The sequence below is a fragment of the Idiotropiscis lumnitzeri genome, chromosome 11 (assembly GCF_059441095.1).
Source record: "Idiotropiscis lumnitzeri isolate Australia: NSW breed Sydney's pygmy pipehorse chromosome 11, RoL_Ilum_1.0, whole genome shotgun sequence".
Classification (NCBI taxonomy): Eukaryota; Metazoa; Chordata; class Actinopteri; order Syngnathiformes; family Syngnathidae; genus Idiotropiscis; species Idiotropiscis lumnitzeri.
The window spans coordinates 8769462-8796517 of record NC_142401.1 but is presented as its reverse complement, the minus strand read 5'-3'; the positions used below and the strand labels follow the sequence as shown (position 1 = coordinate 8796517).

The window sequence follows — 27056 nt, the reverse complement described above, 5'->3', positions numbered from 1 at the left end:
AGTAATTACTTCTGAATGTTTAATGCAGCGTCTAATCTAACAAGCATCCGCTTCAAACATGGAGACGTCCAGGATTTGCGACCGCAGAAATTGTTTTTGCTGCCCCCAAGTGGCCAAAATGTATACAGCTTTGGGTTTGTTTGATTTTCTCGCCAATTTATGATTCCAGAACTTTTTTTTGACGCATTTAATTTAATTTTATTTTCACACATTTTTTTGGATGAGTTTGGCTGCATCGAATTATGATTAAATTCACTTGATATTCAAAACATGTTTTGTTTGTGTGCTATTACACTTGAGTCAGTTACATTTTGTTAGTTAGTGTTCTCTTCATCTTCAACTTTACTTTAATGAGCCCACCTCACAATCAGTCACGCACCATCACACAGTGGATTTATGAGATTTGACAATGAAGTTCTCAAAATAACTTGTAGTTGATACTTTATATGTGTTTACAAAAATAACCCCGATGCATCCCCACGGATTCAGTGTTGTAAAAATACACAACACGACGGGAATGAAGGGCTTGAAGTGTGTGTGTGTGTGTGTGTGTCGAAATGCGTTGGCAATTATGTCTGCCTCATCGTATGTCAAGTTGTGCAACATTTGCGAATGCTATTACTATCTGAGTTGGACGTGAGAGGTTCTTTGCGCAGAAGGGCTGCAGGGCTTCTCACGGTGAAGGACTATCTTGCTCGGCCAGCTTCAGCTCTAAGACGATGGCAGAAACTGTTTCGGCTGACCCCACCAAGATGGGGAAGGGTCGGGCGATTGCAGTGCTGACCTCGGGTGGTGATGCCCAGGGTAAGTGCTGGGTTGTCAAGGTGATGTGTGGGGTGCAGAGACTGTTGGCGGAAAGTCGGTGGTTCAGCCCTAAGTGTAGGTTTTTGGATGAATTTAGAAAAGAGGGCAAGATAAATTTGTTTTAAGATGTTAACTTTAATGGGTGAAAACAATTTCTTCAAATGAGGCTCGCGGAAATAATTTCCACGCTGAAGCTTTTTTTTCCCCCCACAAGAAATCTAAACTATTTTGGATGGTGTTCTATCGAATGAAGTGGCCAATTTTCCATATCACTTGATTTCACTTCTGACCTTCTTGCTGGAGCATATCAGGCCGCATGTCTTTGAGTTTTTGCAGCCTTAATGAGTTCTTACAAGACATTCTTAATCGGCAATCCTCCACGGTGATTCGTTTCCACACCCCAAAAATGCTTTTTTCTACCTTACATCTCCGGCTGAACGATCATAAAAAAAAAAATAATCAAATTGCAACTAAAATTGCATTTGACATTGTAATGAATTTGATGAATTGTTCAGACCCTCTTACATCTGCAGGATTTCTCTTGCTCATCTCTCTTTGACATAGGATCTATTTTCCTCGCTAATTATAGAATCATGACCTCTCTGTCATGTGTTATCAAATCTATGAAGTAAAGTGAGTGAGCGACACCGGTCCTTTCTGTTCTTGCTTGTAACGTAAGGCAAGATACTCTTGGCAGATGCGACGTCAGTCTATCCACATCTTGCCCTTTAAATGACCCCTGAGTAATGGGACTGCAGCAACTGCCTTTTCCGTAGACATTTTCTTCATTTAAAAATCCCAGAGAAAACCCAGGCAAGCATGGGGAATGTATGCACACTCCATGGTGAAAGGTTTCATCCATGTTCTACGGCAGCATTTCACAACGTTTACTGAGCCAAGCCGATAATTTTACATAGGAACGAATCGAACCCGGTTGAACTGAACACAAAGCTGTTATGAAGTCACAGGAAGCCTGAACTTTTTCTATTGTATGAATGGCAACAGGTGGGTACAACTGTTAGTTGTCCTTCTTCCATTTAATGGAACAGGATTAACCTGGAACTATATTACCACAGATAGATTAACAAATGATATATTTGTCATTAATAAATAAAAAATATTTGGACAATTAGAATAAACAGTGAGTCATTTGCCATGAAGAAAAAGTAGCATTTTGAATGGTACTGTAATTTTGCAATATATTTTACTTTATATAAAAACTACACTTGTGTATATAAATGCCGTGTACAAGATGAATTGCTTCTTTCCCTGCAATGTTAGTGAACACAACGGCACACTCTGTCCTCTAGGCATGAATGCGGCTGTGAGGGCCACAGTTCGAATGGGAATATACACCGGAGCCAAAGTCTTTTTTGTCCATGAGGTAAATTCGACTTGGATTGAGTTTTATGTTATCACTAAAATGTATAGCCAATGTCAACAACTAGTCATTTAGGAAACAAATCTTGGAGCTCAAAGCAACCCAGTGTCAGTGAAAGGGAAACTAAAATAAACTCTTACAAATGAATCAGTCCAAAAACAGAAAAGAAAGAGGTGTTGCAACATGAGAGTAAAAGGCAACCTGACTTTGGCAGGGGCTTTGAACACTGGAAGTGCTCCATTCCTAGAGTTGAAGACAATGACTTGGTGTTGGCTGGAAAGTCAATTTAACCAGGAATCAAAACGTCCACAAGTCGAATGAAATAATGAGCTCTCTTTCTCTCTGTCTTTTTTTTTAATTTTTAACAGGGTTATCAGGGCCTGGTAGACGGTGGGGACAACATTCGCCCTGCTACGTGGGAAAGTGTGTCAATGATGTTGCAGCTGGTGAGAAGAAAACCCTGTCAAGTGATTTTATATGTTTGAAGATAAGTGCTGAAAAATGTACAAAGGCTGACAATAATTTAGTAGAAAACAAGCCCAGGTATGCACACGGCTCAATTGGGGTTTAGTTTTAACTTAATCAATTTCTACCACTACAAGATGTAGCTAGCTAGCAAGCTATGCTAAAAATGCATTGTCGCTGAAGAAGTGTGTGTGTTTTGTTATTTGGGCTACAGTGTCTCTGTTACGTGGACCCACGCGTGGTCCATGAAGCAAGTTGGTGGTACAGCTAGCTAGCTAGCTAGCTAGCTAGCTTGCTAGCGGATGGGCGGACCAGCCATTGGTGCAGTGCAATTAGCCTCTCCTAATCACCTCGTGCACCACTCTTATGTCCGCACAATATAGAGACTTCAGGGCAAGTTCGCTAGCTCGTGAGCTAGCTTCAGAGCGGACTGACTTTGGGTCCGTCCACACCTCTTCACTTGGTGTTGTGTCAGTGTGTGGGTCCACTTAATACTGACATTTTTGGGATTGTTAACTGTTTATTAAACAGCGGCACGCATTATTCAGCTTGTGGAACACGCAGTTTATGCAATTAATGCACATACTGGACTAACGAACAAATTTATATGATTGACAGGTGAAGGTCAAGCAGGGTATGTTTTCAGCATTTGAGATTTGGGAGGAGATCTCATGATTTAATTCATTAAAATTGTATGCGCTTGTTCACAACACTCTTCTCTGTAGTGTGACATTTTATTTTCACTTTACAGGGACTTTAAATATACAACTCTTAGCTAACCACTATTTTTAACCATCAGGTCGCACTCTAACCTTTTGCTAAGTAATTCTAGCAAAGCTTTAGCCTTGCCGGTGTCATTCTGTCTGTCAAAGAGATGGACTTAAATGCCAGGGTTCATTAAACCGCCAAAGTTACTCGTATAGTTTAGGAGGACCCCTCTGCCTCTGCACTGTCTTGATCCTGATGTTGACCATATTGCATTCCTCAGGGTGGAACTGTGATTGGGAGTGCCCGTTGTCAGGACTTCCGCACCAAGGAGGGTCGTATCAAGGCGGCCTATAACTTGGTCAAGCTGGGCATCACCAACCTGTGTGTCATTGGAGGTGACGGCAGTCTCACAGGTGCCAACCAGTTCAGAACTGAGTGGAGTGAACTACTGGCAGATTTAATCAAAGATGGTGAGGGATATTGGCCTCTAATTTAGACTCTCAAAATATTCTTGATTGTGTGCACGGTGTGATTGAAAATGCTACAATCGTTTCAACCTGTGCTCAGGTAAAATCACGACAAGTGAAGCAAAGGAATCCTCCCACCTTAATATTGTCGGCATGGTGGGCTCCATTGACAATGACTTCTGCGGTACTGATATGACAATAGGCACAGACTCCGCCCTGCATCGCATCATGGAGATTGTGGATGCCATTGCCACCACCGCACAGAGGTACACTCATGCATACTTAAATATGTCAGACAAATTCCACAACTGGTGTCTCAAAGTGTGTATTTAAAACAAACTACAAACTACAAGTTCTCCCCCCGACAATCCACTAGATCCACCAAAAATATCCTATGCCGTGCTTTGTTCAGTGCGTGAGAAGAGGTGAGAGTTGTGTCAAGACAGTTCGTTGCTCCGTCACCGTGACATTGCACCTGCTCCCAATGCATCGAGCATCGGACAATTCCTGGCCAACAACAACATTGCAGTGTTGAAGCAACCTTCCTACTCGCCCAACTTGCGTTTGTGAGAATTTCTTTTCCTCGTTCACACACTCAAGGTGGTCAGGGGAAAACTTGTTGCTTGTAATTTGGATTTGAAATATATCTTTTGTAACACCTGTCCTGGAACATTTCTGACACAACTCTCACCTTATATGACACGTGACATTATGAGAGGCTCTCTAACGTAATTGTATCCTTATGCAGTCACCAGAGGACATTCATCCTGGAGGTGATGGGCAGGCATTGTGGGTGAGTAGGTGTGGCCATCATGTCCAAAAACCTCGACTTGTCGAAATCATATTACTGGGTTCATTCAATCAGTTTTTGCACGTGTGTCATAGTGTCAGTGTTTCTCCCCAAAAGTCCCAAGCTCTTAACATTTTAACTCACAGTTACCTGGCTTTGGTGACCGCTCTGGCATGTGCTGCTGACTGGGTGTTCATTCCAGAGATGCCCCCAGAACAGGACTGGGAGGATCACCTGTGCAGACGACTGACTCAGGTACATTTCATTTGGTCCTGAACACAAATGAATAATTCATGAAAAATATGACTTGTGAATCTTCTGATTTTCTGTTCCTCTTAGCAAAGACAGCTTGGCAACCGTTTGCATATTATCATTGTAGCAGAAGGCGCAATAGACCTCAATGGCCAACCCATCAGCTGTGAGTATATCAGGCAGGTCAGTGACATCAATTAATTTCCCGAGAATTTTTTAAAAACTTTTGGAACGTACAACTGCTCATGAATCCAACACATTTCTGTACAGTTGGTGACAAAAAGGCTTGGCTTCGACACCCGTACCACCGTCTTGGGTCATGTACAGAGAGGCGGAACACCCTCCGCCTTTGACAGAATCCTGGTATTTATCCATGACCTGTGATAAAATATATGATATACCAGATTTCATTGACAAAGTTGCTTGTTGGCGTCTCTAAGTCTGCTACGTGATCAATCAGGCCAGCAGGATGGGTATGCAGGCCGTGATGGCGCTGTTAGAGGCCACACCGGAAACTCCTGCAAGTGTGGTCAGCTTGTCGGGAAACATGGCTGTCAGATTGCCTCTGATGGAGTGTGTGCAAGTGGTAAGTGAGCCAGAGCACTCCAAAAATATTTACACAACAAGCATTATCTATACAACACATGGTTGCAGAACATCACTATGTATGACATTGTTAGACAAAGGACGTCACCAAAGCAATGGCTGAAAAGAGGTTTGAAGACGCAGTGAAGCTTAGAGGAAAGTGAGTTGTCCACCTTTATGCTCTATGTTTGGAAAATGCTGAATGTTGCATTGAGTTGGGAATGTCTGTGGATTTTTTTGGGAAACAGGAGCTTCGAGAATAATTGGAGCGCCTATAAGATGTTGTCGCACATTCATCCTCCAGATAAAAAGGCAAGATGTGTATCGCGATTTTTATATGACCCACTTAATTCTGCATTGTCTGACAAATGTTTCTGTGCATTTATACCTACCAGAGCAATATCACCATCGCGGTACTAAACGTAGGGGCACCATGTGCTGGAATGAATGCCGCAGTTCGTTCAGTTGTCAGAACTGGCCTCCTCCAAGGTCACCAAATGTTGGCGGTGCATGATGGATTTGATGGTCTAGCTCAAGGGCAGGTAACTTCATGTTACACACTTTATAAATGCATTGCCTATGCCAGGGGTGGGCAAACCTTTTGATTGGCGGGCCACAATGGGTCCTAAAATTTGACAGAGGGGCCGGACCAGGAGTGGATGGATGGTTTTGGTAACCTCACCTCATCTGAGAAAAAAAATACATTTCATTTTAAATGAAAGTGAACAAAAACATTACAACAATATATATGTCTTTGAAAACCCACAGTATTTTGAAAATAAAACATTGACAACATGACGGATTTTAATTTTTAAAATTTTTTTTCAAGTTTAAATAGTTTAACGGGCCGCATGTGGCCCCCGGGCCGTAGTTTTCCCACACCTGGCCTATATGCTATACAGAACATTTTATTTTGCCTATATTTGTTTCGCCTGCACAGATCGAGCCTATTGGTTGGACTGGAGTGGCTGGATGGATTGGAAAGGGTGGCTCGCTCCTCGGTACCAAAAGGTGAGACAGCAAAACACGGGTTCAATGCTTCTAAAACTGACATTAACTAATGTTGTGTGCACAACTGTGATTCTTTTCCCTTTCTTTTTGTGAAGAACCCTGCCGGGTAAATTCATGGATAAGATAAGTCAAAACATCTCAAAGTTCAACATTCATGGGATTGTCCTGATTGGGGGCTTTGAGGTGGGTAGCAGTATTGTAAATCTACTCATGTTGCCTGTGAACTGTTTTATATGTGTAAAGAAGCAACTTTCGTGTGACAATAAAAGTTACTTTTCACCCGAATGTTTTGTTTTTCTCAACACAGGCATTTGTTGGGGGTCTGGAGATGGTGCAGGCCAGACAGAACAACGAAGAACTCTGCATCCCTTTGGTCATCATTCCTGCGACTGTCTCCAACAATGTTCCTGGTTCTGCCTTCAGTATTGGCTCGGATACTGCTCTTAACACCATAACATCTGTATGCTTCTTTTCACACAAAGACAAAAAACTGTCAACAAAGATTTGACCATGTTATGATGTCCCTGTCACGCTCCTATTTTTTTCCTTTTAGTCGTGCGACTTGATCAAGCAATCAGCAGCCGGTACCAAGAGAAGAGTGTTCATTGTTGAGACGATGGGAGGATATTGTGGATACCTGGCAACAATGGCCGGTTTAGCAGCTGGAGCTGATAATGCTTACATCTTTGAGGAGCCTTTCAACATTAAGGACCTGAAGGTCTGAGCGTGTACACAAAATCTTTGTCTTTCTGCTTTCTTTATTTGTCTTTCTATTATCAAATAAACCGGACGGCACGGTGGACGACTGGTTAGCACGATGGCCTCGCAGTGAGACACAGCACAGGTCCTGGGTTCGATTCCGGCCTTCCTGTGTGGAGTTTGCATGTTCTCCAGGTGCCTGCGTGGGTTTCCTCCGAGTACTCCGGTTCCCTCCCACATTCCAAAAACATGCTTGGCAGGTTGATTGGACACTTTAAATTGCCCCAAGGTACGAGTGTGAGCGCGGATGGTCGTTCGTCTCTGTGTGCCCTGCGATTGGCTGGCAACCGGTTCAGGGTGTCCCCCGCCTGCTGCCCGAAGATGAGGAGAAGCGGTATAAATAATGGATGTATTATCAAATAAACCCATCATAAAATAAAGGCATATCTGATATCTTATTTGTCTGGTAAATCACAATAAGTGACACCACCCCCCCCCCCCCCCCAACATGCTTATAGATGAATGTGGAGCATCTGACGGAGAAGATGAAGACAACAGTGAAGAGAGGACTTGTTCTGAGGTTTGAATGAAATCCCAACAAATCCACTTTCAAGGGCTTTACCAACCCTTCTTGTTTTCACAGAAATGAGAAATGCAATGAAAACTACACCACAGATGTTCTCTTCAATCTGTACTCGGAAGAAGGAAAGGGTATATTTGACTGTAGGAAGAATGTACTCGGACATATGCAGCAGGTATGGCATTCTTCGACAAGTGTTCAATGTGAATTCCTTTTCAGTCCCATGAATAGAATAAAAAACAATATTTGGTGTCCAGGGTGGAACTCCCAGCCCCTTTGATAGGAATTTTGCCACTAAGATGGGGATCAAGTCCATCTTGTGGTTGACGGACAAAGTGAAGGAATGCTCTCGACATGGTGAGAACAGAAAGACAAAAAAAAAAAAGCTTGAACTTATGTTATCCCTGTACTAATGTGTTTTAAACTTTGAATCTCCAGGTCGTATCTTTGCCAATTCTCATGATTCCGCATGTGTGCTGGGCATGAGGAAGAGATCTTTAATTTTCCAGCCTCTGACGGAGCTTAAAGAACAAGCCGACTTCGAGTAAGATATTGTATTGTTTCAGTCAAAATACTGCACGAACTCCAAAGGTACACAAGGAAAACAAGAAACTACATTTCAAACCAAAACAGAACATCACAGTATGTGTTTGTGAGTCCATCCATTAAATTGTGTTCCTCACTGTCCAAACGTTATTGCAATTGGCTTTACCTAATACTTGACAACAATGTATTCTTCTGATTTTCCCATTTTGCACTTTTTTTCTGCAGACATCGTATTCCAAAAGAGCAATGGTGGATGAGGCTGAGGCCCGTCTTAAAAATCCTGGCAAAGTATGACGCCCGCCTGGACACTTCCAACATGGCTGAAATGGAGCATGTCATCAATAATAAAGGCCAAGTTTCTCAGTAGTTTTCACATGTAGTTATCGGAAACATCATGATGAAGTGAAAATAAAGAGAGCAATAAACAATCTAAAAGACTGTTGCAATTTATTGAAAGAAGCAAGCAAAGACAGACGCACCAAAAAGGAACCTGTTACTCTACCCGCTGTGTGTATTGACTTTTTTGTGCATGGTTATACAATGTTTGCATTTCTGTTGCACTGAGATATATTTGCAACATTTGCAAAGTGAACATTGAATGGCTGGAACAATTTCCAAGCCTGCAACAAAATATATGTACTGTATAATGTGATCAGCTAAGTGTTGAAACAGGAAAGCAGACTTATGCGGAAAGAAACCATGTCAACATGAAACTATCTTAAATGTGGTGGTCAGATTCAGATATCAGTAGGCGATAATAAATTGATGCAAGTACTTGGTAAATAAATACAGGGGTGGTCGAACTTTTTCCTTCCAGGTCCACAGCAAAAATATCGAAGTGTGCTTGTGGGTGGCTTAATCGTTGTTTTTCTCTGCTGTTTGCAGCCCAGTCAGCATTACAAATGATATCCTGTTCGCTATCGCCTTACATAAATTAATAAATGAATAAATACCTCAGAAATATGACTCATACTAAATACTAAATAACCACAAAATTTAAGATGATCAAAACATTGAGCATAAATTTAGTGCATAAATGAATATAAAGAAAAATAACTGTACCAAGTAATACTGGGCGTACTGACGCGAAATAAAAACACAACTACCCATGATACCTTGCGCTTCCGGGAAAAGACGGATACACTTTCTGATTGGTTAACAAACGCTTTTCAAATATAGTGCGCGTTAGCATCCTCATGATTCCACTATTTTCTCTCATCTGTTGGAAGCTGTCGTTCCGCTGCTTGTTTCTGTGATGATGTCCAATGAAATATATTTGTACGTAATATAAATATTAGTATTGTCGCCAAGGATGTCCAGTCGAAGTAAGTGGCTATTCCCTTTCTTCACGACGTTAGTCAGTTACGTAGCGTCACGTTACTTCGGTGTCTGGTCGTTAGCTAAAGGGTCTCTCTTGACAAATTTGATTTTAGGTGTTTGACGTTTTTTTTCTCCTCCAACTATCTACAGACCTCATTGGGCTTTGGAACGTCGAGGAGTTTAATAAGCGGACAGCTTCATTCAACAAGACGCTGCAATTGTGTGAAGAGTTTGAGGTTTGCATTAGAAATTGTTTAAAAATAAAACGACCGTTGAACGTCAGTGAAAGAGTAAATCGAACCTTTTGGTTGCTTAATAAAATTACGTAAAAGGTCTGCATTCATTTGCTGTTAGAAATCAGCTTTGTTATTTTGATCATTCAAACCCTTTGACATTTTTGCAGAGCCTTGTCAAGAGTGTACCACTTTATGGTCGCACACTCTGTGATCGGGTCATCAGAGCCTGTAACCATCAACTTGGACTTGCGTCGTTGGAGTTCGATCACATAAGCCAGTTGGTAAAACTTGTGGAGCTTGCCGTTCACAGCTATGACGTCCATTCTGTCAGCGAAAGCAGTTCACTATACATGGAAAAGATTATTTTCCATATCGTCAAGAAGCTGAGCTCTCTGCAAGTCCACAGTCAGTGCAGCCGTGTTGCTGCATTGCTTTATACCAGGCTTGCTTCAACACAACAGGTTTGGACTGTTTTTTTTTTTTCATTTTCTGCTGCATCCATCTCGCATACATGCTTAACATTTATTATTCCATATTGTCTTTAGGATGAGAACTATTATGTTCTTGTGCGGAGCTGTTTTGCTGTTTTGTGGAATGGACTCTCTGCTAAAATGGATCAGAACATTCTCAATGCCAAAGACAAACTACGTTGCCAGTTTCAAGCCCTCAACTACCTGCTATTGGACAAAGAAACTGCTTTTCGTTCCAAAGCTCCTGCTTACACGGATAGTGCCATCTGTGAATTTGTAAAAAGTTGTGAAGCAGTGAGTGAAGAGGATGCCTCATTTGTTCTCCACGAAACGCACACTCTTTTCTCCAGATGTTGGACTGGTAGTCAAGGCTCCAAGATTGATGCATCTGCAAAGTCTATTGATACATCATTCTTATACACGCTTCTTGAGATAGCACTTGTTATAATCAAGATGCTGTGTAAAACTGGGCATCATAGTCTGGCCTCTATCTTTCTGAATGAAATCGGGGTCAAGGTGAGGAACAATGCTGACTGTCAGGCTGCAGCTCTGGAGCTCGGAAAATGGGCCATTGCAATCCACTCCATGGTGACACCCGACGTGTGTAGTGATGAGCCTTTGAGAGAGTGTGCCCGAGTCTTGAGATCTCTTCCACCTGAGTTGGGCGAACGTGAAGCTCATTCTGTCCTGGAGGGATGTGAACTGGTGGTGTGGGTTGTGGAAAATTGCCATAAGAAGGGATTTAGTGGTCCTGTACTGCTGGCCTGGTTTTCTTTTCTTGAGGAGCACCAAGACCAGCTCATAAGGATGCTGAAGGTTGGTTCTGTTTGAATATTTTCAACTTTACTGTCTTTAACGATGCCCAAGAGCACTGCAATCTAATACATCTTTTGTGATGATTTTGGTGTTGAAGAATTTGGCAAGCTTATAAGACAATCTTTGAATACACTGTACATGCACTATTGTTTATACAGTGATGCCTTCCCCCCCCCCCCTGATAATTTGCCAAATAACATTAGTACATTTTCTGAAAAAAGTCACTTCAAACTGTTTATTGCCACTGTCAGCTGCTCAAACGAAGCATAAAACAAACAGCATTTTATAAAGTGTGTCTTTGCAACAAGTTCATATCTTCTGCTGCTTAATGCTAAAGTCCTATAATATCTCTGTGTTTGGGCTTGTCAGTGGCGGGTCTGGTAATTGGCGGTTGATCTCATCACGTATGAAACACCAAAGGAACATTTCAGATGAAAGAGTTGCAGCTGATAGCTCTTCAACATACGTGTATTCTGTTACCACTCATAGTTATTAAGTGACCACCACCAAAATATAATGGAGAAACACCACCATAGGAACACAGGCTAACACTTAGCATTTTTGGGGTGATGGTACCCTTTTAAGAGCAAAAATTATAGAAATAATACAACAATAATTAGAGGTAGGACTGCACGACATTGGAAAGATATGCAATATGGTTGTTGAATATAGCTATCGATATTGTGATATTTAACATGCCTAAAGAAATTAAATTTTTCTCGAATGACAGACTTATTTTTTTTTTTAATACCACAAACTAAGCAAGCTCAATTTAATCCTCAGGGGTGGGCAAACTTTTTGATTGGCGGGCCACAATGGGTTCTAAAATTTGACAGAGGGGTCGGGCCAGGAGCTGATGGATGGAGTGTTTTGGTCACCTCAGCTCTTCGGCGGGAAAAAAAATACATTTAATTTTAAATGATAATGAACAAAAGCATTACGACAAAATATCTGTCTTTAACACACCACAGTATTTGGAAAATAAAACATTAACAAGGTTTATTCATTTAATTTTCTTTTTTTAGTTCGGCGGGCCGGATTAAAACGTTTAACGGGCCGCATGTGGCCCCCCGGGCCGTAGTTTGCCCACGGCTGCTTCAGATGATGTTCAACTCTTGGATGGCGATTGTACGTTTATTTGGCGGGGGCATGTCATTTCCATTTATTTCAAGTGGGAATTATATGAGATCCAAGTGTTTTGTATTACGACGCCGAATGACTTAAAACCTACCTCAAGGCATCACTGTACTGTAAATCTATTGTCTTGTAGATGATCGTTTCATTATTTTTTTTATTTTCAGAGCTCAGTATTAAAAAGTGAGTTCAGCAGACTGCAACACATCCTTTGGGTCAATATTCACCAAGGCTTTGCATTTGCCTATGAGAGCTTGCTCCAGTCACAGGTGAAAAACCTCTTTTCTCATGAATGATTTTTAAATGAGACTCACACGATGTTGCCAAAGTTCTAGCAGAGCATTCGTTTTCGCTCTTTGATTGTGTTTTTTTTTTTGTTTGTTTTGTTTTAGTTGGGAGATGGTGACATTCTGGCGAGAGTGCTGCTCTACTGCCAAGCCACAGCTGGACGGATGATGACTGAAATGCACAAACTGTCGAACGAAGACCTCCTCATCCGAGCAGGTGCTTTGAAACTATTTAAAACATTTTTTTACAAAAAGCAACTTTGAAGGGCACGACATAGTTACACATCATACGATGTTTTATCCCTGTGTAGTGGTTAAGGTGAGCAACTTGGCCTGTGGCTTGCACAATCAGCAACTGTATGACCAGGCCTTCACACTTGTGGAGATCCTGTGTCAAAATCTCAGCAAGAACTGTCCTGTTTCGCTCACTGTTGATACTGTAAGTTTTTTTTTTTTTTTTTTTAAACTGTTAAACATCATTAATTACACGATGATAAAGAATATGCTGTAAGGTAATTCTTTATTTTTGACTTCCTCCAGTTGAACAGACCCTTCATGCTAGCAGTGCAGGCATCCCGGCGAGCAGGGCACCTGGAACGAGCACTTGACTGGGTCATCCTGTGGCTGAGGGCGCTGGGGAATGAAATGGCTTTGCATATGACGGAGCCGATTACTTTGTGGGTGAAAACCAAGATGGATGTCCCACGTAACTCTGAAGAGGTCATCCGACTCAGGTTCGCACCAGTTCTAATAGTTCAAACTTTTTAGTCTGGTTCATTTTATTTGACCATGTTGATTGTATTCCCCTAGGACCATTCGTGATGGCTTTGGTCCTGACATTCCGGATGAAAAAATTATGCTTTGCCTTTTGGATGCGGAGTTGAAGATCTATAAGGAGATGGCAGACGACACCTCCCTGGAGCGTTTTGGCACGCTTTGCGATCTGCTGGACATCTGTCATGAAGAGAGCTCTCACACCTACCTGCGCGCTGTGTACCTCTGTGAAATGGCGCAGGTTGTTTGTTTTCAGGACTTCAGTGAACAGACTGATTGGTAAGAATGTCTTCTGTTGAATCTCTAAGTGCAGTCAAAAAGATGAGTCTCTTGTGATGATAATAAGAACAAAACGTCATAATTTCTGCTATAGCGGGTTATTTTGAAATATATTTTCCATGCTCATTTGTCTCTCTAACAGTACAGCTGTTGATTTTACCCATGAAGCTTTACGGCTCCTGGAAGAGGAACTAGCGACCCCTGAAACTGAAAAGCGACTGAAGGACAGCAAGGCCCATGCTTTGCTTTGGCTTTTTATCGGCACTCTTGAGAAGAATATTCAGGAGGTGCGTAGATGTGCATGGCCTGAGTTACTCAGTTTAAATTTTTTGTGTTGTACTTTGTCACTCAAAGGAGGTCAAAATTAGTGTTGATAGAAAACCTATGCCACGGGTGTCAAACTCGAGGCCCCTGGGCCAGGTGTGGCCTGCGAGAGCAAATCAAGTTAACGTCCATCACACTCGCTAAAGTCTGTACCAACATTTTAATTTGCCAAGTGTAATAAATGGCTTGGAGATTTAATTTATTACTCTAGTAATCTATTAATTTGTTAATAGCCCAAAGTGGTCAATGACAAAATTGGATTTGACACCCCTGCCGTTGACTGCAGATGTGTAGCCACCGGGCGAAGAAAAGCCAAACCAAATTTGTATTGAACTATAGCTGCTTAAATCACAGATCCTCACAGCAATCCTTAGGTAATGTGAGCAGCTTTTAAGAAAGGGCATGTGTAATATTATGGAATACTCTATGTCCAGTTACACATTCAACCCTTTTTCATTGCAGACTGTAATATTTTTGTTAGTTTTACGCGCATGTCAAATGGCGTAGTAATGGCTTGGTTTACAAGAAGTCCTCCTTTCTGAGTATTGTGATGCTTAAGTGCTCTTTATTCTGTATCTTTCTTCCTAGGCAGTTGAAAGGGATGTGAAGCTTCAAGAGATGAGTAAGCAGTCTCCAAGTGTGGAAAATCCCACCGAGGGCAATGATTTTGATCATGAAGCCAAGCAGAAGAATGAAAACAATACTTTGGTATATGATGGTCTGAATTTCAACTTGGCTACACACAGCCGTATGTACCCTATTTCTACATGTAATTTTTTATTAGAATTTGCAAACCTACTGTTTGTGAAATGAGATTCTTACCGATCATAATGTGACCATTTTGTTTTTGTTCCACAAAGAGCTTTGCCAACTTTTGGAAAGGGCACTGACTGAATGGGCTACTATTGTGCACGCTCCAGTTTTACCTTCCATCAGGAATCCAAAACAGACGTGTGATTCTATTGTGATGACTGCAGCTCTCTTCAAACTAATGGGGAAGGTAACAACTCACTTGTGTAGAGAAAAATCAGTCTGATTAAATGTTTTATCTAATCTTTTCTATATTAATGTTATTGTATCCAAACCACTTTTTTTAGCTTCTTAAAGCTTTGGAAGCATATCAACTTGCCATTGAACTTTCCCGCCAACTTGGCGACACCGAAGAATGTGCATATTCCCTCTGTCAGTCGGCCGGCCTCCTTTTGGAAATGGGCTCCACCGAACTGGCTTTGGTATTGCAAATTTCTGATGAAGCTCAACACGCATTATACATCGAGCTCGTTTTAATTGATCAGAAATGACTTTCTTTTTCAGATTCAGATTGAAAAAGCAGCGAAAATGGTCCCCACTGATACAAGCATTAAAGGACCTTCCTTGGTCAACCTGTGCACCATTTTGCTGAAATCTCAATGCTGTTACAGGACTGGACAGGTGAGTAACCGGTGCCCAGGTGTAGTTGACATATTCTGAAGTTGGAGAGATTTGATATATATTTATTTTTAAGTATTATTAACGGCATTTCCACTTTCACAGGTGGATCGCGGGGTTTCTTATCTGTGTGAAGTGCTTAAAGAGGCAAATGAGCTGAAACGTTCCAAGAGCTGGTATATGTTGCGAGCTCAAGCGCTCCAGACTTGCAGCTCCTACCTCAGTTTGGACACAACTTCTCTGCCACAAAACCAGCGAAGCCGCATTACACAGCATGGTAGGCTGATTAGCACGTAACCAGCTCACTTTCTGCTTTCATCATCATGGTGTCTTGTAGCAGAACATCTCAATTTTAACAAGGCTTTATGCATTTGTGTCTCAGGTTTAAGAAGCCCAGATACTGCCTTGTACGAAAGTCTGCGGCTTCTCAGCAGCTTGCTGGTAACGTTGGTGGGGAAAGGATTGTATGGAAATCATGAAAGTGGCTCAGATATGCGCTTTGTTGACACAGGTATGTTTTATAACAGTGGTGATCCATGTTAATAGTTTTGTCCTTGGTGCTATTGTGGCCCTTCTCTTGATCCATGACAGGGAATAATGTTGTGTATAAATGGCGGCTGCTGTCGGAACTGTTGAACTGTTCAATGCAAGTGATTGTGCTGAGAACCAGCTGTGGTGCCATCGATGATGCGAGACTGCAGTGTCGAGAAGCCCTCAAACTGGCCATCAAGTTGCAAGCACTGAACCAGTAAGTGCTTCTACTTGATACCAATACTGTGTCGGGATGGAACGATTCACTGAAGCCCCGATTCAATTTTCAGTTCTCGATTTCGATTTAATATTTTATTCTATTGTTTTAATTGCTGCCACATTTGTTTCGTGCGCTCGTATAATGCAGCCGCGATCCACAAACCAAATATGCATTGAAGTTTAGTGCAAGCGTGTAAATGTTTAGTGCATTTTGAATGGAAACAAAAATTATACACTATGACGAGTTGCACTATTATTATAAAACTACCTATAAATACTTATTTCACTTTTGTTGAGCACCAATCCATTTTTTTAATGCAGAAGTGACTCATATGAATAGAATTGAGGAAATGCACTCTGCTAAAGAAAACTAAAATCATCACTTGAAATGAGTTTAGTGTTTACTTTATAAATGCTTGTTTATCATTGCTGTGTTGCTATGAAAGGGAAGGTTACAACGTATTAGTTAATTGTGCTTGTGCAGCTTATTCTCAGCACAGACAGAAGAGAACAGCTTTGGTTAACTTGGCGTTGCGAATCATTTTTTAAATTTTTTATATTGATTCATATTTGAGCATTTTATATCGATATTAAATACATTTTCTTTACATCCCTGGAGCTGTGTAATGTTTTACAGGAAAACAAACTAGTTTCACAGCACCTTATTTATTGTCTTTGCTTTTGCTTTAAGATCCTCATTTAATTAATCTAAATTCTGAATTTCCCCGATTCAATGACAGGTCATGCTTATCAGGTACTCACTTAATCATCCATAAGCATGATGCATTTTATATTGATTCTCTTAGATGTGCTGAGCTGTTCGTGATGAAAGCTGAGTTGGGACTATTACAAGGGGAGACAGCAGAAAGTGTGTTTGATTTAGACATGGTCAGGAACCTTCTGGAGCAGAACACAGGTTTGGATCAATTTGGAGCAAATTACAGTTTACAAGATTGTCCGTCTTGAATCTCTGAGGCCTTTTCTTTGCTTGGTTGATGTTGAGTTTCTAATCAGCTTTGTCTTTTCAGATTTTTCAAAACCAGAGTGCAAGTCCGAAGTTAAAATCAAACCCAGAAAAGGTTGTCCATCGCAGAAATCTCATTCTCCATTGCCTCCAGTGGAGGATGACCTGAAGGACATCTTGAGTACAAGATGGGCTGTCAAAGAACCAATTGTGTGGGATGAAAGTAGCTCTCCCCTTCTCAAGGCCAAACCTCGTCGTTGGCTCTCATGTCTCGCACACAAAGCAACCTGCCAGTGCCATTGCTGCTCAGAGCCCCTCCTGGGCCGCGTCACCTCCCGTTGGGCAGCGGCACAGGCTATGGTTCTCCAGCTGGACCATTCTAAAGCCAACGATGGTTTTATACTTCACCGGCGAACATTAACTCGTTGTAAGACAATCACTGCTAAACTTGAGGCTCAATTGGCTGAATTCATCCCACTGTGTAGCCCCGGAAAGGAGTCGCCTGAGCCCACCCTCATGCATGATGTGGTGGGCCGTGTGTACCTTCACATGGCAGAGTCTAGCTTTGAACCCAACCACAGTCAAATCTGCAACATTTTGAAAGCGCTTGAAGATGGTTTAGCCTTTGTTGATTCGGCGCGCTCCCCGCAACTCAAAGCTGTGGAGGCAGGTCTCGTGGCGACCAGAGCCATTGTGTCATTGATTACCTTGTCTAGGGAAAAGGATTGCAGTCTTGAGGATTTTTTCTCAAATATGTGGACTTTGAAAGCACCAAAACAATTGAGAGTTGTGAAGTCACACCAAGCCTCAGTCAGCGATCCTGAAGGTTTGTCTATGTCTGTAAAAAAGAAGCAGACAACGGCTAAAGTCTCCAAGCTGATGATCAAAGTCCCAAGCTCCACAGTCAAAGGGAAGGTTCTGGTTCCCATGACTCAAATGAAGATTTCGGTGACTCAGACTCCCAGAACTCCAGTTATTAAGTCCAAATCCTCCGCAAAGGAGCTGAGTGTTTTTGACTTCAACACAGAAGAACCCACATTGTTTGCTTCAGTTCAGAAAGCAAAACCACCGTCCTCAGTGCAGAAGTCACAGAAAACTGCATCGAAGCTGCAGTTTCAGGTGTTTGATGAGTTCCTACCCGCTCAAGACAAAGTTCAGCCTGTACCTGCTGCTCCAAGACGCACTAAGAAATCACGATTCAAGGTGGGTGTCCAACCAGAGGAATAAATGAAGAACTGGATAATTTCTTTATGGACTAATAAGCATTTGAACTGTCTTGCTACAGGTGGACTTTAGTGATGAGAGTGATGCAGAGAACAATGCTCCGGCAGAACTGATTGAAAAACTGTCCAAAAAGAAGAGCACCACAAGGCAAGCTGCCTGCAAACGTCAAGCTACCCCTGCTAAAAAGATCCTCCCGAAAAGGCAGGCTCAGAAGAAGAGCTGCGCACTTCCCCGAGACACCTCGTCTGAAGACGAAATATTTGTGCCAAGACGTGGAAGATCCAGGAAGGTGTTGGAGTTCGAGGAGGAGCCAGACACAATGAGGGCCATTGAAGAGGAAACGAATGAATTTCGCAACTTGGGCATTGAGTATTTAAGGACATCAAACACCAAGTCAGAAGGCTATACTGCTTCAGGTAAAATCAGTCATGTTCAGCTAAACTGCTGGATAATTGATTGAGATGAATACAGTAGTACCAGTTATCAGGTTAACTGGTTAGCTGATAAACTCATCATCACCAGTATATGTTATCTGAAAATTAGGTTTGTCACTACAACAATCATGTCTTACTAGGGATGTAAAGATTCATCGAAAATCGACTTAATATCGATATTAATTGCTCAAAATATGCATTGATATTAAGAAAAAGAATCGATTCGCAACGCTGTTGTCTCATGTCTGTGCTGTAAACAACAATTTTCATATGTGCGCGATTGACATCGAAACAGCAAGAGCACAAGTGCTAAGTTGCGAACGCGCACGTATATCATTTGTGGAACGCTGCAGCATCACACGAGCGCACAGAGACAAGTGTGGCAGCAATTATAAAAAATAAATAAAATAAAATAGCGAATCGAAATCGGGAACTGAAAATCTAATTGAATCGCGGCTTAAATGAATCGTTGCATCGCTACGTCTTACCTTTTACTTTTCTTTGTGCTCTTCTCCTCTCCAAAGACGTAGATTCTGTTGAAGCGTTGCGAAGGGATTTGTGCTGTGATTTGTTTAACCAGAAAAGTGGACATCCAGCAAGAGGCCCTCAAACCAATCTTCCTTATCCAGATCCCAGACCGGGTGAGGTTTTCCTTGCATAATATTAACTAAAATCACGTTAATTATTTAGAAATGACTGCTCCTATTCAACGCAGCCACTATCCTGTACTGCCTCTTGATTTGAAAAGAACAGGACCTTCTACAAAATGTTCCATAAATGTTCAATAATGCAAACCCTGACCCTCCTGTATGATACTCTTCGGTCCCAAGACTTTTGCATTCTGTTCTTGTTCATAGTGTTTGTGTCACCAGTGTTTTGCCGTCTGATTGATCGATTTCTTCTATTTTTCAGACAATCTTTCATTGGACGACATTCTGGCATTACTCCGCTCAGCTTGGCTGGCCCTTCAGCACTTCCCCCCTCCCACCATTTTCCCAAAACTCTGCGGCCTTCTGGCACTATCGGTGGGACAGCAGGATCCTGTAACAACAGCAATGCTTCATTCCCAGTCCTTGGGCGTCACAAGCCGGCATCGCACCCTCAGACACCTGGCCTCCTGTCTTAAGTAAGGGCTTTTCCCATGCGCTGTGACTTGTTACAGTATTGTGCTGGCAGAATCTGATGTACGGTAGGCAAATTCTTTAAAGGAGTCGTTTGTTTGTGTGGTTTTAATAGAAAGCTGAAAAAAGCAAGTAGTGAACTAGCCGATCAAATGGACAGCCTAACTCTTGATGAGGCTAGTAGTGCCACTACTAGTATGGAGCAGAGGTTGTGTCAGTTGGAGAACATCTTTTCCTTTCCAACTGCTGATTGTTCAGCCTTTCCTCAGAGCCACTGCCAAGAGTTTATTGAGCAAATTCAACACCTGCCTTCAGGTAACATGCAGTTTAAGACTTCCTTCTTTGATGACCGTGAGGGTAAAAGCAGAACGTTTTCCACATGCTTCTCTTTGTCTTTGCCACAGGCGTGACTGTGTGCGTGATGTCAGTGGTTGGAGTAAAAGCTCGGGAAATGGGTGAAAGCATCCTACTGTCCCGTCTAGAAAAGGGGTCGCCTCCTGTGACTGTACACATTCCCACCTCCACAGAGCCGGTAAGCATGAGAAGAGGTAAAGCAGTGATGCGGCTCTAATAAATGTAGTGGATTTTGAAGAAGAAAAATAATAGTCAATTTGAGAGTCTAAGAGAGACATTTTACTAGTTACAGTCATGAGTGGAGTGTTGACCACACAGTCCATTTAGTACTCATTAAAAAAAAATAAAATAATAATCTGATGCTCCCTCCAGCAAAATACTAGTAGTGCAACGTGTCATCTTTGATCAGTGATCCGTGCCGATCAAGCACTGCAGTTCAGGTCGGGCACGATCAGCGGAGTGGTTGGTGGAGGAGAGAAAAAAAAAAAAAAAAGCACTGCACATTCACTTAAAGGCCACAGTTTTTACTTAAAGGCTATTTGCTAACTGGATTCTAACGTGACTTCCGTTTTTGATTTTCCGGCTTACCTTAATGCAGTTTTAATTCACATTACGTAGTTGCCACCAACATTAACAGAACGCCGTCCCGAAATCATCTTCAGTCGCTAATTTAGGATGCTAACAAACTGCGAGCTAATTACGCCGTCATTGAATTATTTGGTACAAGTCTTCGGCAATAGCGACTAGCCGTTACCATTAGCAATAAGTGCCGGCTAGTAGTTCAACGACTGTTCTTTCTACCTTTTTTTTACCAATTTTTTTAATATGGTGGACCTAGATTATTCATCAAGTTAAAAAAAACACTCTAAATAAAATGTTTTCATTTATTTTATAAAACCCTTTTGATGATTACATTTTATACTAGGATACTACTTAATTTTATACAATGTACCACATATAAAGTAAGACTATATCCTACCTTATATGGTTTTTCATTATGTTCTTAAATCCTAACTGGCCATATTGGGCATTACCAGTTTATTATTTTTGTATGGGCAACAATTGTGTAAAATAAATTCTGTAGATCTTTCTTTTTTTTCACCTTGATCTGACAAATGATCTGTGACTCAAATCCATGCACTGATTCAAACCGTGACTTCTGACCTGTTGCACCACTACAGTATACTACTACTTTCCAATACGCATATTTTTTTCAACAACTGTCTTGTGTTCAACAGCACTCGATTAGATGGCTGGTCCAGGAGATGGACAGTATTTTGGTGGAACAAAAGGCTGTGAACAGCGTGTCTGAGAAAGCTCTGTGGTGGGAGGGCCGCAAGGCACTTGATTCTCGAGTCGCGGTAAGGAACAAGGCCGGTGATGTAATATTCACTCAAATCAATAAAAACAAAATTCAAAATGGAATTAATTGAGCGTTATATTATTTGGATATGTGGATGACAAAGGAAGTTGTGCTGATTAGGTATATTTGGCCAAAGGTATCCAGTTAATGTTTTTCATTTTATGTTTAAGCGATTGCTGAGAGAGATGGAGCAATTGTTGGGATGCTGGAAGAGCCTCATCCTGCCTCTTTCATCTGATCCTAAACTCTCCGCAAAGGCCCAGCACCTTTCCAAGGCTTTGCGTGCCAAGGGAGCGACAGTCAGTGAAGAGATGTTAAAGGTGTGTTTTTTTTTTTTTCTGCTTTTGTGTTTCCATCTTAGTTGGCACCAAAACACATGGTTAAATATTTGGCTTTTTTCCAGGTTGTCCTTTCTGCAATCCCTCTGCTGTCGGAAAAAGACTTGAAAAGCTTCACTCTGAGAGTTTGTCCCGAATGGAATGACGATTGCGAGCAGCTTATCCAATCAGCGGTTTTGCCGTTTGCAGACAGAGCCCATCTTCGTGGCCACGTGGTTCTCATTCTGGACAAGGTACTAAACTTTGTGTTATTTGTCACATGGTAAAGTTTATCCTGCATGTGACTGAATCGTCATGGATCCCAAATGGATTTTTTTCCCTCCACAGTACCTCCAGAAATTACCCTGGGAAAGCATCTCCATCTTAAGGTTGCGCTCTGTGAGCCGCATGCCATCGCTGCAGTCGTTAATTGCACTGAGCATTCAGAAGAAGGTATGATTCATCTCATTAAATTGGAACACGATACTGTGTGAAATCAGTCATCAAGACAATATCCTTATCCTTTTCAGAATGAACCGCAGTCCATTTTGAAGCATGGTGTGAACATGAGGAATACATTTTATCTTTTGGACCCCGATGACAATTTAAAAAACTCAAAGAAACAATTCAAAGAGTGGTTCAGCAGGTGATACAAATACTCGCAATTCATTTTGACGACGGCAACTGTTTCTCCCCCCTCACCTTCTACTTTGTCTTTTCAGTGAAATGGATTGGGATGGTGTGTGCGGACAAGCTCCAAAATTGGGACAGCTGGAAGAAGCTGTTGCAACTAAGGATCTCTACATGTATGTTTGCGACAATGTTAGAGTTGTGAATGACAGCGTAATAAGATAATCCATAATACTCACAATTTAAGAAATAAAATATACCATAGGCGGACAGGGATTTGGTGAAGTGGTACCTTATATTAAATACAAATAACCTTGTTTTCCTTTGTCCTGTGTGTGATGTACGCCACCCCTTTGGACACTTCAGTTATTTGGGCCATGGTGCGGGCTCGAGGTTCCTCGACCGCCAGGTGGTCCTGATGCGACCAATGAGGGCCGCCTCTCTGCTGATTGGCTGCAGCAGCGCTGCTCTGGCTGTGCGCGGGGATCAGGAGGGACAAGGCATCATTCTCAACTACCTCATGGCGGGCTGGTGAGATAAATTTGCCTTTTTAAACACTCAAATTGACATTGGATTTTAGAGAATGCAAAACTGGTGAAGAATTTCACTGCTGTACAGTTTATTTTGTTGTAGAGCATTTGATTTCAGGGCTATATACGCTTGTATAAAATGGTTAGAATATAGTTAATTAGCAAAATTTGTCCTGACATTTTTTAATGTATGTATAAATTCCACAGCCCCTTTGTTATGGGAAACTTGTGGGATGTCACAGATCGTGATATTGATCGCTTCACCAAAGCCTTGCTGGAATCATGGTTAACGTCAAAGTCTGGGACTGCCCTGCTGGATTTTATGGGCCCTTCACGGCAGGCCACTTACCTGCGGCACCTCGTAGGAGCCGCACCGGTGGTCTATGGCTTACCTCTTCAGCTCCAGTAGACAAGATCAGCAGCTGCTACTCAGAATATTTCTTCTTTACAGCATATACTTTTTTCTGAACTGTTTTTTCATTTGACTTAAAATGTTATTAATTGTAAAGAATTTACTTTTTAATTTATAACCATTTTTATGAAAGCACAAGAGCTTTAATTCAACTATTGAGTGTTTTAATGCACCTTTTGATTGACTACATTTTAAATAAATGTTCTTTTGAATTTCTGGATTGATTTGATATTCACTCACCAACTTGCATTTTGACTGATTTTGAAAGCTTTCTTTATCCACTTTGTTTGCCATGTAAGCATACAATGTGCAGTGTTTGGATTGTTTTTGTCTTTATGACAAATGTAAATCAGTAGACTCCTCAAAGTCAAATGGCATTTCATGACAACCATGAAGGAGCTCTGCAAAGATAACAGACATGTAGAAAGCATGAGAAATAATTATGAAACCAAGTCAAATGCTTAGACTTGCACAAATAAAGTTAGCAGCTTGATGTGCACTGTTGAATAAATGTGCAGGAAGCAACTAAAAAGGACGATTTGCTACGGGAGACAATACAATGCATCACAACTAATCGCTTAGTGGTTGGAGGAGACTTCTATACTTAAGACTGCCGTGAGAAATTACCCAGTTTAATTTAACTGGTATGAACAATGTGAATTTTAATGCAAGCATTGTATAGGGTAGTGACAGACGGAACAATTCAAAATGCCTCCTTGATGGCAGACGGCCAATCGCGTTTTGTCCTCACGATAATGACAATTTATTACACGAGTAGAACGACTGGTGCATTTCATTCTACTAGTGTGACATTTTTGGTGTGGTTAACCGTAAAACTAAATTATGTGAGGGCTTAATGTTTGCAGACACATTTCAACGCGAATGGGCAACATCTGAGCTGCACGTCCTCATTCGTCCTCTTGGGGGCGCCTTCCCGCGTAATCAAACATCCAACTTTCTTGAACCGGAAGCAATCACCTACGTCACACTCCCAAAATGGCGATCAATCTCGCGGACCTGTCGTTACCTCAGCTTGAGGGACTAAAAAGCCAATTAGACCAGGTAAGTCTACTTTCATAGATCATAGTTGGGTCTTGAGTCAAATATTGTCGTTCTATTGACAGTAATCGAAGTGAATACACATAGTGGGAGAGTTTTTTTGAAGGTAGCATGCTCACGCGCTTTCAGCATTGTGCCCCCTTCATTTTTACCGTTAACACCCACTGCCAAGATCTAAATAAGGCATGCCAGCTCACAGACATTTGCACATTTAACAAATGAACGTAAACGTGTGTAAGAGTTGTAATGTTCTGCCTTTTATTATACAAGAAGTCAAACAGGAACAGTATGTGCTGCAAGCTGGTGTCCCTTTATTTCCTAACTCCATTCACTTCTACTCAACACACACTTGTTCGTATTGTAACCTAACGTACACAAGGCAATACTGCTAACTAGTGTCTAATGGTAGACCTGCTGTCATTACAAGAGTGTTGTTTGCTTGGGTGATACGTTTTTTTGTTTTTTGGTAAACCGCGTTCAACTATGACATCCGCTGATAACCCTTTCTTTCGTTATTAAAATATTTTTATTGTATCTTGTAATGTGTTTATGTTCAATAAATCCAGTCAAACTATTTTAATGTTTTGCAGGAGATTGAGTTCCTGACGTCCTCAATAAGCCAGCTCAAAGTCGTCCAGGCTAAATATGTTGAAGCAAAAGATAATTTGAATTCCTTAAACAAAAACAATCAAGGTGAGTGCAATCTGTCACGGATTCCGTGCGTTAACACATCGGAATTGTAGTTGTGGGTTGGCCAATGCCGGCTTTTCTGTATATAATAGATTTTACTTAGGAAGAATGATGTTACCTGTTCATCACTGAAAATAAACAACTTACAAAAAGTTAGGGGTATTCGGTTTTGGGTGGTTTATGTCATGTTGATAGGCCTTTTTGACGCATATTATTAGATAAGTGACATGAACTAGGCCGTTGTGTCACAGTTGCTTGGAACACAGACTCGTCGAATCCAGCTAAGACCGTGGAATCACACTGGGCTAGGCAAAGTCGACCCACTAATGTGGACGCGGTAGGGTTGTGTAAAAATAAGCATCTGTTGTTGACACCAAACCAACCAAAATGAAGAGTAGACTCTTCTTGGGCAGGACCCTCTTCCAGACCTGCGCTATAAAAAAAAAAGACTTAACCTATACATTGGTGGCAGTTAAACTGTTGGATTGCAGTTGACGTATAGCACCAAAGTTGCGAATGACTGCATTTATAACATTGAACATGTGCGTTCAAAAAAATTGGAGAAAGTCAAGTTCCATTTCTAGTGCAGTTTTATGTTCACCCTGAAATTTCACCTAAAAATGGAATACCCTTAACTTTTTATGGGGGATGTAACAATAATGATACAGATGTTTATCATTGCATCTGTGGTTTTGGTGTTCATAGTCCCAAGGTTGATGAAACATGCAGCTAAACTTTCTCTTCTCCCTCCTCATGTAGGCAAAGAATTACTCGTCCCACTTACAAGTTCTGTATCCTTGAGGTGTATTCAGCACCAGTACTTATATAATTGAGCCTGCCTTATAGATTTCTGTTCTTAACACTGATGTTTGTTTTGTTAATATTTTATTGAGGGCTATTTTAATGTACATTCCTCTACATATGAGTTGGAAGGAATTCATTTGAAAATCCAAAAGAAGCCGAGTGGAATACATTTTCATATTTTGTTTTAGAATTTGTTTCATATTTTGCCACTGAGGGGCATTGTCCTTGACCTGACATGTTCTAGATGTATGTGCCTGGAACATTAAATGATGTGGAGCATGTTTTAGTGGATGTGGGAACAGGATATTATGTTGAGAAGGTGAGTAGGTGCTTTTATTGTATTTAGATGTATTTTACATTAGGCACAGATGATTCATTTATGATTAAACAGCAGACTTAAAGGTGCAAATTGCATTTGCCTCTATTGTAGAACGTAGCAGATTCAAAGGCATTCTTCAAACGTAAACTAGATTTCCTGACGAAGCAGATAGAGAAGATTCAGCCTGCCCTTCAGGAGAAACATGCCATGAAACAAGGTGAGTCCACCCACACGCTTCACAAATATAAGAATAAATCTCAACTGTGATCCTCATTCATGCTTTAGAACACAATTTGGTTTACCTTCTTGACTGGACTTGACTTCTGGAATAGTTCCCATTCTCTAATTCCTTGGTTGTGGCAAAGTAGCAGTCACATTTTTTTAACCTGCAGTTCCTGAAAACGTTGTCGTCTTTGGTTTCTTGCAGCTGTGATTGAAGTCATGAACGTGAAGATCCAACAGCTACAACAGAGTAAACAGGCTTCCAGCACCAAGGCTTAATTTGGACAACACTTATCATAAATGAATGCTTTTCTGTGTGTGTATGAAAAAGAACTGTAAAATGTCCTGCACTAACCTTCATGAATTCCTGATGCATGATTTGGGAATAAAGAGGCAGTGAACATTAACTTCCAGAAGTTGTGAGCCTTTTGTAAGTTGTCCTTGCAAATCTTTGCAGCAAGATTGTTCTTGTAATTCATGCGTAATGCTCCCCTTTGAAGAACAGCA

At 41.3% G+C, this 27056-nt stretch overlaps 3 protein-coding genes across 3 annotated transcripts; all 3 read left to right on the top strand.

The window, feature by feature from the left end:
• The first annotated feature begins 646 nt into the window (after window positions 1-646).
• pfkmb (phosphofructokinase, muscle b) lies at window positions 647-8655 on the top strand. The gene is given in 22 exon segments (XM_088308335.1): window positions 647-804; window positions 2115-2188; window positions 2554-2631; window positions 3639-3828; window positions 3926-4091; window positions 4574-4618; window positions 4762-4870; window positions 4955-5050; window positions 5138-5230; window positions 5328-5453; window positions 5548-5612; window positions 5701-5840; window positions 5843-5994; window positions 6393-6463; window positions 6559-6646; window positions 6771-6923; window positions 7017-7181; window positions 7681-7742; window positions 7806-7917; window positions 8000-8099; window positions 8181-8286; window positions 8514-8655. Coding segments are annotated over 22 exon segments (2418 nt in total). The 5' UTR covers window positions 647-719.
• Window positions 8656-9454: 799 nt separating this feature from the next.
• Window positions 9455-23667, top strand: espl1 (extra spindle pole bodies like 1, separase). Its single transcript, XM_088309905.1, has 32 exons — window positions 9455-9613; window positions 9759-9844; window positions 10012-10305; window positions 10390-11130; window positions 12432-12533; window positions 12657-12768; window positions 12863-12990; window positions 13092-13285; window positions 13362-13604; window positions 13747-13891; window positions 14517-14676; window positions 14789-14928; window positions 15026-15160; window positions 15243-15359; window positions 15462-15633; window positions 15739-15867; window positions 15948-16104; window positions 16913-17022; window positions 17135-18273; window positions 18356-18710; window positions 19253-19369; window positions 19641-19854; window positions 19965-20164; window positions 20254-20381; window positions 21442-21564; window positions 21737-21886; window positions 21970-22137; window positions 22232-22336; window positions 22414-22529; window positions 22606-22689; window positions 22880-23044; window positions 23251-23667. Exons 1-32 carry the CDS (start codon window positions 9601-9603, stop codon window positions 23450-23452), a joined length of 6444 nt encoding a protein of 2147 aa, XP_088166031.1. The 5' UTR covers window positions 9455-9600; the 3' UTR covers window positions 23453-23667.
• A 682-nt stretch (window positions 23668-24349) lies between these two features.
• pfdn5 (prefoldin 5) lies at window positions 24350-26956 on the top strand. The gene is made up of 6 exons (XM_088309256.1): window positions 24350-24517; window positions 25105-25207; window positions 25964-25995; window positions 26253-26327; window positions 26439-26544; window positions 26755-26956. Exons 1-6 carry the CDS (start codon window positions 24452-24454, stop codon window positions 26826-26828), a joined length of 456 nt encoding a protein of 151 aa, XP_088165382.1. The 5' UTR covers window positions 24350-24451; the 3' UTR covers window positions 26829-26956.
• Window positions 26957-27056: the final 100 nt, after the last annotated feature.

Coding starts and splice junctions, on each gene's coding strand:
- espl1 (XM_088309905.1), top strand. Junction 15,634..15,738: donor AAGCCGCATTACACAGCATG/GTAGGCTGATTA, acceptor TTTGTGTCTCAG/GTTTAAGAAGCCCAGATACT. Junction 22,690..22,879: donor GCAACTAAGGATCTCTACAT/GTATGTTTGCGA, acceptor TGGACACTTCAG/TTATTTGGGCCATGGTGCGG.
- pfdn5 (XM_088309256.1), top strand. CDS start 24,452: ATGGCGATCAATCTCGCGGACCTGTCGTTACCTCAGCTTGAGGGACTA. Junction 25,996..26,252: donor TCGTCCCACTTACAAGTTCT/GTATCCTTGAGG, acceptor GACATGTTCTAG/ATGTATGTGCCTGGAACATT. Junction 26,545..26,754: donor GAAACATGCCATGAAACAAG/GTGAGTCCACCC, acceptor GGTTTCTTGCAG/CTGTGATTGAAGTCATGAAC.